A 9,990-nucleotide genomic window follows, 5' to 3' on the forward strand; every position below is an offset into this window, starting at 1 on the left:
ATTTTTTTAGTTTCAGGAGCTTATGGTCTCGTGTGTATTCCCCGTGGGCAGCTACTTGTTCATTTCTCTTTTCCACCCGATCGGTGCGTTGCTTACAGAATCGTGCATAAATGACATTGTTTAAAATGCCATTCAGTGGGTAGGTTGGTTCTTCAGGATCAATTACAGCACTAGCCCTCTGGCACATCTCCGCGATCAAGTGCGAGTATAGGAGTCCTCGTGTGCCCTTTGGCACACTGTCTCATGTTCACAAGGATCTACTCTTCGTTGTTAACTTGTTAGCCCTACAAGATAACATATAGAAAAAAGCACAATCATAGATAACTTTCGTGACGTGCTGAGTAGGAAATAATTTTGCACTAATAAAGTACATCCACATCTTGGCTTTTAGGGTCATAATCGATTGTCGAAATTGCAATAGCTTTTAGGTTAACTGCTTTCAAAACCCAATGGCCTTAACCTTCGGTTAAAAAGTTAATTATTTCATCAAAGTCCACATTGTCCTCATTTAAATTTTTGTAAAAATCCGAGGCATAGCGAGGTGTCCTATAAATAGTCTCGATCGCAATTGGAAAGGTGACTATGTACACGCTTCTTATAAAGACTTTGTTGTCTTGGGCTTTAGGAAAATTCACTTAAAATTCTTGAACGATCGATATTACGTTTGGTTTAAGCGATTGTCGATAGAATATGTACTATCGTAACCGATTGATCCTCGCGATAATTGGATCGTAAAAAGATTGCATGGAAAAATCGAAGCCATATTTCGGGATCATCGGTTTATCAAAATTGGCTATTTAGGCCGCGAAATTATCAAATACAAATCGTCTCCTCAGTCCATTCGGCATATCGTGTTCCTCGATTTGCTAAAAATGTCGGTTGTTTATGAGGGGCCATGAAAACCAATATAATTCTAATAATCAATCCGGTGAATTAAAATAATTTAAAAAATTAGGGTCTCTAATCTAATGCTCGAAATTCAACAATGAAATGTAAAGATTAGAAAAAGATGTCATCGAATTTTCATTACTATCGAGTTGTTTGTTTCACCGTTGGCTGCTGTGGATTCCTCGTCAAAAAGGGTTGTTTTTAAAAAGGGTTTTAGGTGACAAAAAGAAAAAATTGAAAGAGGATTGTTGAATACTTGAAGAGAACTAGTGGGGCAGAATTTCAGAGTTGTGGATGTTTAGAGTGTTGGTGGAAACGGAAGAAACAATGTTGAGAGGCTATTGAAATAGGGCACGTCATGACAAAGGCCTTAACCATCTCCTCATCATGACAAGAAGTTTCAGCTCATCACGATGTCACCTTGTCATTATAAGTTCCAAGGCTATTATGTCATGGCTCGTTATGACATTGCTTTCCTCTCGTTGCGACCAGGGGCCTGACGTTATGATGACACGACGCTTCTCATCGCAACGTCACTGTTTGTTTGTTTGCTCGTTAAGAAGGTTCATTACGATGTCATGAGGCCACGTTGAAACGTGTCTTGCTCATTGGGAAGACACAATATTGCTCGTTAGGATGAGGTAGGCTCATCGTGACGACGCAAAACTGGTCATCACAATGTCACGGCTATTTTGACCTCCCATTTACGTGAAACTCTGACTCTTCGACTTGTATGTTTTTCCCCGGTTTTAAGCTCAACAGCCACTATAAAACTAAATAAAAAAATTATCCTAATTAAATGTTAAACTAAATAATTAAAATATTTAAATAAAAATTTAAAATTATAAGAATTTTAAACAAAATGTCCTTTTCTGGGATCAGGAAAATTTGTATCGCCCCCATAAAAGAACTTCCAGTTAGTCTTCGAGACTTTGATTCTTCTTTTGTTCCATTTTTGATAAATTTGAATCAGCACCCTCGATTGATTCTAATGATATTGCCTTATCTTCGACCGACGCGACATCCACATAATGAGCCACTTATTGTTGAACTCGAGCCAACCTCAAATTGTCTTTTGAGGTATTATTATCTCGAACTTCCTCCCCTCTATGTCACGAGAAGTTTTGGTTACCCGATCTTTATCTTCATCGTCAAAGGAGAATGAAATGAACTTGTCAATTTCTTTCATTGACACCTCTTCGATTATGGCCAAAATGTGTATCTGCTCATCTAAACTTTCATTCTGAATCGGTTGAAGCTCAATGTCAGTGGTTAGTTCTACCACAACGTCTACTACTACATCTACGTCTATATATACATCTATGTTAATTGGATCGGAGATAACTTCAATTATATTCAATTCGTTCTCGTATCCAAAACCAAACTCTTGTTGACTTTCCAGATTTAATTTTGGATTGCTGTCGATGATATATTGGTCTTACAAATCAAAATTGGAGACATCATGTACAAACTCTTCCAATGGAGAATTCGCTTGGGAGTTTTGCCAAAAAAATTTTTCTAATTGATCCAACTGTTGTTGGATTCACTTTGATTTAGCTTGGAATTCTGGCTCATGGCTTTTCAGCTCGGACGTATAGTCATACGAATTATAAGTAGTTTTGGTTAGATATTCGAATGTCCCTAAAGGTCACTAATGTATCTTTTCCATTGTTTCATCTCTTCGTTGAAGCAATTCTATCATAAGTGATCTTTCGTTCTCCATGATCTCCCATTGTTTGTATACTTTTTCCTCAAATACTTCATCGTCATCCCATGGGTTCGTCGAATCTCCATCCCTCTCGGATGTATACTTGTTCGGCTTAAGTGAGAGTTCGTTTGAACACTCGGGCTGCTTGTCTGTAATCACGACTCCATTGGTTTGTCAAAGCTCCGTACAATCAACTCGATTTGGATAATTCATACACAGACCTATAAAAATCAACATTCATGATTAAATCTGCTAATCAACAAGGTAAGTAAAAATATTAATAATAAAAATATTTAATTAACTACAAAAATTCAAGAAAAAAATTTAATTATGTACAAAAAAATTCATTATCTAGCTTGTTCGTCTTTTGATTAATATTATTTTACAATAATCAATTTAATAAAAATTCCATCATCGCAATCCTCGGCAACGGTGCCAACAACTTGACCACCTATAAATGTGTTATCATTTATAGTAAATATATCACACCAAAAATGTAAGAAATGAAATCGGCAATGTCTGCAAGCGTACAAGTCAAATTGTAATATAGTAAAGTTTACAATAAAACACTAGTAAGTACTCTGAGGATCGTACCCAAGGGATTGTAGATTGGAGAAACTATTATTAAATTAATTACAGAAAAGAATTATTGATCTAATCGAGTCACGAATTAGTAGTGTGAATTCAAATTAATATTTTAATTAAACTAATTAAATTAATAGGCCTAAATTAACCTAATAGAATTTCTTATTCCTAGTGTTGATAAGGCGAGCCTCTAACCTATGATCAATTAAATGCCTAATTATTTAATCAAATAATTAATTATAGTCGATTGAGTTATTTATCACCCTTAGTAAGAATACCCTTCCAGTCTTATCTACACTAAGGATTACCACCTAAGTCACCCTTCCGATCTCTTCCTAGGCATACAAATACCCTCCCGGTCTCACCACTTGACACTCCCTAATATACTAAGTACTCTTGAATAAACAACTAATTTTAGATAAATAATTACTTTGCAAATAAATTAATTTATTAATTGAAACATGCAAGATATGAATAAAGCACAATAATCTATTCTAATATCCACACAAACATTAATTAGCCAGATCAACGAAAGGTAAATAAAAAAAATAAAAGAGAAGAGATAATAGAATATTCATGAATACATATTGAAGCGATCCGGAGCAATCTTCACTCGCAATTTTATTCACATCGAAATAGAAATGTTCCGAATAAGCAAACATAAAAAGAAAAGAATAATGAATAGGAAAAATTTTCTTAAGTCTACACACAATTCTGATGACCCTAAGGTTGCTTATATAGGCAACAAGCTACTTGGTGACTACTCAACCCTAGATACACTTAGATACCAATAAATGCAATATTCTTATAAATGTTAAGGTCCAAATATGGAAATATCCCAAAAGTGTCATCCAAAGAATCAACTTCATTTTAGCCTGCCATCATCGCGTCATTGTGACGTAGGGAGTCTCCTTGTCATGACATCGCCATCGTGAATTTTCTCCCATAATCATCGTGTCATTGTGGCGAAGTCAAGTGTATTTCCAGCCTTGACAACTTTTTTGTTCTATCAGGCTTCCTTGTCTCTTGGCCCGATCATCATCCTTTATATTCTTGGACTTGAATTGGTATCCCACATACTTAATTAGCCCATTAGTCACTCACAAGGCTTGAACGGCCTTACGGGTCATCAAAATAGCATAAAATGCGTAAAAACGCTTATTTTTATTAAATTTTAGTTCCTAAGCTACTAATACTAAAAATGCAATAATTAATTATAAAATGCCAAGAAAATAAACTCGATAAGTGTAGAAATCACCTCAAATAACTACTACATTTGACGTTAGGTCAATTACCCGTAACCCCTTTTCAACCTTTAAATAGAAAGATAAAAATGTTTCAGCATACTCGAGCCTACATCCTCCTACATTGGTAATAATATTGATGCCAATCAAACTAAGACTCAATTGTCATAAAAACTAATAAATTTATTTAAAAATAATTAAACAATCGTAACTATTATAAATAATAACTCTCGGATTTAGGATATTGGGTTTAAAGGTTTATGTCTAAGATTTTGAGTTTAAGATCTTGAATTTTAGGTTTTATAATTTATTTATAATTAATTATTATTTAATTATGTTTAAACAAAATTATTAGTATTTACTTATAAAGTCTCCATTATTTTTTTAATTTAATAACAATATCATGTTACTATTTATTGATGGCGTATTAGACATAACCACCAACCTGCATATAATTTAATAATCACTTACCTCTTTAGATTGAATAAAAATGAAATAATAAAATATTTTTATTTAAAATTTTAATTCACACTAATTATGAATTCGATCAAAAAAACTTTTGTCCTATATCTCTTATATAAAAAAAAAACTACAAATCAGTCATTATACCAAAATTCTAATATCATTCCAATTAAGAAAATAAAATGAAAATTGGATTAACAAGGAAAATAATTACTATAAAAATGCCCCAAAGGCCCAAACTTACAAAATCAACATCTCTCATCTCCATAAGAAACCCAGTATCACCCGACAAATATTAAACAAAAAAAGAAAAAAACTATTTACTAACTCTACCCTATACCCAGGGGCAGATCCACAAGGGCAGCAGTCCCTCCAACAATCTTGGTAATTATCTTACTCAAAAATTAATAAATACCTATTTTGACTCTCAGATTTTTATCATTTATTTTCTTTTATCTTGATTGTTAATATAAAATTTGCTTTCCCCCGTTGCCTATATCATTCCCTTTACGGACACCTAACACTTCTTCCAGGTCCTCCATAATAAAAATAATGTCCCCAAACCCCATTAACCCCACCTCTGATATCATAGCAATTGGGATGGTCAGCCAGCACTCGTAGATTTGGCAATGGGATTAGGTTATTATCCCAATCAACCACCTCTAAGTTTCGGAAATAAGAGGCTTTTCCGAACCCTTCGCCGGCAAAATGACCGCTGCCCATCGCGGTGGAGGTGTGGGAACCTCCGGGCCTTGTGTTCACAATCTCCCCACCAAATTGAACCATGGTTGCATGATCCCTTAAGTGAGTGAACAAAAATGATGGCCAGTATCCTACTAGAATCCCCGATCCGAATTCCAACCACCAATTCCCATGCTTTGGATCCTACACCATTTACAAGATGTATTTCAAAACTAGCATTAATTGATTTAATCGATTTAGTCCGGTTTTAAGGAAACTAAAAGGATTTTGGTTTATTTGTGATTTACCTTCCAAATCAAGAGGGTGATATCAAACTGTCCACCATGGTATGATGAGATTGGGGAGATTGCAGCTCCAATTGCAATTCTATTGTTTGTTTGAACAAATCCTGAGCACATCAAATTATAACACCCAGTTGCTTCATATGCGTCGTTCTGCCAAATATTTTCATTTATCTTAATTAATTAAGCAATGAGGAATTTAGTAACTATAATTAAATTGTTTCCAAATAAAATTTTTTTATTATACTTACGGTCCAATAAGTGAAGAATCTAGGATAATTGTCCCCGTATAGCTCCGGACTCACCTGCATAAAATTAAATGACAAAAAAAAGATTAATTAGTGCTTAAAGCCACTATAATCATATTTTTATGTAATGTATAAAAAATATTAAGTCTGTTTCTTTATATATAATAACGCAAGATCAATCGGATCAAGTTTAACAAGATTATATTATAAAAAGTTATGGTACTCGAATTAGAATGTATTCAGACATGTTCATAGTTAAAGTACTCTGTCGAACCCAAGTTTAGGCAATTGGTTCGTTCCAATCCAAATTTAATTTAAATAACAACAAAAATTAAAATTAATTATAAAAATATATATAATTCTTCTCTATATTATTCCCCGAATCCCAAACATGAATGTACAACATGAAGAATTTAAAAAATAATATAAAATATCTTTTTATTAATATATGAAAAAGTGAGACCAGGCTTAATTCGAGCTTAAGATGGAAAAAGAGAGTATTTTCTAAAAAAAGAGAGTTAAAATGGAAAAAGACATGCCTGCCAACCAGCTTCAATGGTGTTGAGATCGTGCGCAAAAGAACCAGAGATGACCCAGAGTTGGGATAAGCTGAATTCATAGGGATTGGAGACGTGGGGTGCCCACACATTTATGCTGCCTTTGGCTCCGTAATATTCTCCCCCGCTCACATATCCAACTGCATGCTGTAACCATATACCTTTATTATTACCACCATCTTATTTCGGATTTCCAAATAAGCATAAAATGTAATTACTTAATTGTTTTTAAAGTTTTTCCCTATATTTTTAAAAATTATGTTATAATATTAATGTTTAAATATGTGGGGATATAAGGTTTTTAAAGTAAACCTAGGATGTTAAAGAGGAAAAAGTTAACAAAAATCAGTTTTTACAATTCCATACATTACATCAAAGAGTAAGAGAATTATATCGATTTGATCATAATTTTTTCAATCTAGAAAAGAGTTTTGCTAGTTTAAACCATCCTATTCTAGGCAGGGACCCCTTAACTTACAATGCGATTATTATATATAAAAGGACCCTTTGTGTAACAAAGAAATTAGGCGTAATCAAGATAGGAGCATAAAATTATATTATAGGAGCTTTAATAAATAGATTATGCAAAGTCCCGAAATACTTTTTAGGTTGTGCAAGTTGAAGAGAATGATGACTTTGAATTGGGGTTTATTTTTTGTCCCATAATCTAATCTTCTACTACTAGGATATTTCATATTTGTGTTTTTATTTGATACAAATGTTCTTAAAAAAAAAGTTTATATGCTTTAAAGAAAGAAAAATGAGTTTACATTTATATATAAAGACACATCATTTATAAGTATATAACTATAATATGTCTTTATACGGTATCAATAAATTAAATATAAAATTGTAAAAAGAATATACTCTGTGAGTTAATTATGTGATGCAAGCACTCAAAGATTTTAATTATCTAAATTTATTTTAAAGGATTTTTACTAAAAATCTGTTAGCCTACCCCAAAGAAATGTATGTACAAAATACAAGGTTGTCTATGTTGGCATAAGAGACTGAAGTCTTTGGTAATAAAAATAAATAAGTAGGGCCGTTTTACAATCCACTTTTGACTACTTTCTTGATATTGGTTCCTTTCGATTTTGAACGCTATTCCAATTGCTTTTTCATTTTTTTCACCTACTTCTGTGGGACAAAAAGTTCATATTTTTCTAACAAAATAAAAACAGTACCTTATGAATAATTGTTTTTTTTAAGAAAAAATGGAAACATTGCTTAGATAAAATTTGATATTTTTTTAGGCATGGCAGTTTTTGTTAAAAGTGTAATTTTGAAGACACCTACCTCATGGCCGTTGCTGGTTGAATCTCTTCTAACACGTCGTCTTGGTTTCCTTCCAAATCTTCTTACAGAACTAGCCCTTAACAAGTCTTGTTCCGTCGTTCTCCTGATGGGAATTGTTCCTTCCGGACATGTTTCACCTGACATTCTCCATAGCTGAACATGTTCTTCTCCTTCTTCTTCTTCTTCTACTTCCGCCGTCATCATCACCCCATCTCTTTCATAAACCCTAGGTCCCTCCGGTGGATCCTGCACATATTTCAACAATAGAAAAAAAAAACTGTTCAATTAGTATTTGTGGACCAATGGATGTTTTCCCTTTAATTACAATAAATAACGACGATAAACACTGTAACATAACCATGTACTGTAATATCGTGCAACTAAAATATTATTTAATTACCAATGGTCGTTGTCCTTTGAGTTGAGGAAGATCGAAGGCAGGCTGATGATGCGACAAAACACAATCTATAGTGTCACCATCAGGACTCTGCAACACCAAAACCATAAACAAAAACATGTTGGAGATCTTGGAAACCAATGTCTGATAAAAGATAAAAAGAAAAAACCTCAAGGCAAAAACTAGATTAAATTGCCTGAATTGTCTTTACTGCTGGCTTGTTGATCTTGTTGAGACGTTGTCTTATGAATTTCAACTTTTGTAGCTCTTTATCCGGTCGGAAAGTTCGATTTCTCGCATGGAGATTATGGGGTTCCGATGAGTAAACGGGAGAAATTGAAGAAGAACAAACAAGAAGAAAAATTACAAAAGCATGAATGATTGGTGAGGTTTTACGAGAGCAAGAAGCCATGCTTGAACATGGGTTGAGTCGTCTTATTCTGTGATCAAAATGGGGACATCTGATCCGACATAAGATCAACATTGTAAGAAAAGCTTTCTCGAGTGCTTCTATCCTTCACACCATTTTTCGAAGGTCTCGAAAACATCCAAGAATGGCAGAAAATAATAAATAAAACAATTCCCACTTCTTGTTATTCTCTTACAGATATTCTAATGTCTTGGTGCTGATGTCCCGACAGCTTGGCTTATTAAAAAAGAAAGCAGAGAAATGGGGTTTTCTCAAAGTTCTGCTAATGTGGGTGTGGTGATATAAATAGTGAGGGTGAGTTTAGCAAAGCTGGCAGAAAATCGAGAAGATAAAGTTTAGAAATGTATGTTTTAATGAAGAATAATAAAGTCACTTTGTGTGAAACAACATTTTTAAACTTCAAAGATTCCATTTTCTTATTTTGCTTTTGAAATTATGATTTCAACTACAAAAGTTGTTTTTATCGCGGTGTTTTTTTTTTTTTGGTATTTTGGTTACGCAATACTAACAAGCAACCATAACTATACAAATAAATCAAAATTTAAATTATTTTATATAAATAAAAAAACAATCTAAATATTTTTATATGATTACACGAGTTATCTAAAACTTTAGTTATTATTATTTCCATATCTGTGTTAAATTTATAGAGAAATATAGGTAGTGGTCTGTGTTATTCTTTTACTGTAGTTTGTATGCATAGGAATAAATGTGAAATACAGTTGATTCTGGGTTTTCAAAGTTCTTTCTCACTTCCCAATATGTTCTTTGTGTCAGCTATATACTTTGTAACCATCAAGCTAAAAGTCTGCCCACTTTGAATTTCCTTTCATTATTTAAAGTTTAGCAAAACTTGGGAGTTATGGGGGACTAGATTTGTTAATTTGTATATTTTTTTTACATTTGTGTATGCTTTGTATTATAATTGCGATTAAAATCTTTTGTATTTTGATCGTACAATCGTATCTTGTTGGGGGTAGGAGTGAGTACATTTCCTGTCTGGTGGCGCATGCAGACACATCCATGCAAATGCATTATTGCAGTCTCCATCAATTACATTTCATTACAGTTCTCCACTCACTCATGCATGTCTTTGTAGTGCTTATATTTTGGGGCTCAACTTTGATTTCTTTTGTCTATTGTGCTAATTGGTGGCCATGGGGTTGGTGTATTTTTCTCCTAGGTTGTC

At 33.3% G+C, this 9,990-nt stretch overlaps 1 protein-coding gene across 1 annotated transcript; it reads right to left on the bottom strand.

The window, feature by feature from the left end:
• Nucleotides 1-5,081: 5,081 nt before the first annotated feature.
• On the bottom strand, nucleotides 5,082-9,073 carry LOC107903847 (uncharacterized). Its single transcript, XM_016830015.2, has 7 exons — nucleotides 8,568-9,073; nucleotides 8,375-8,461; nucleotides 7,975-8,220; nucleotides 6,658-6,822; nucleotides 6,122-6,175; nucleotides 5,877-6,023; nucleotides 5,082-5,772 (listed from the first exon to the last, which is right to left on the bottom strand). The coding sequence occupies exons 1-7, from the start codon at nucleotides 8,853-8,855 to the stop codon at nucleotides 5,395-5,397; spliced, it is 1,365 nt and encodes a 454-aa protein (XP_016685504.2). The 5' UTR covers nucleotides 8,856-9,073; the 3' UTR covers nucleotides 5,082-5,394.
• Nucleotides 9,074-9,990: the final 917 nt, after the last annotated feature.

Source organism: Gossypium hirsutum, chromosome D05 (genome assembly GCF_007990345.1).
Source record: "Gossypium hirsutum isolate 1008001.06 chromosome D05, Gossypium_hirsutum_v2.1, whole genome shotgun sequence".
Lineage (NCBI taxonomy): Eukaryota > Viridiplantae > Streptophyta > Magnoliopsida > Malvales > Malvaceae > Gossypium > Gossypium hirsutum.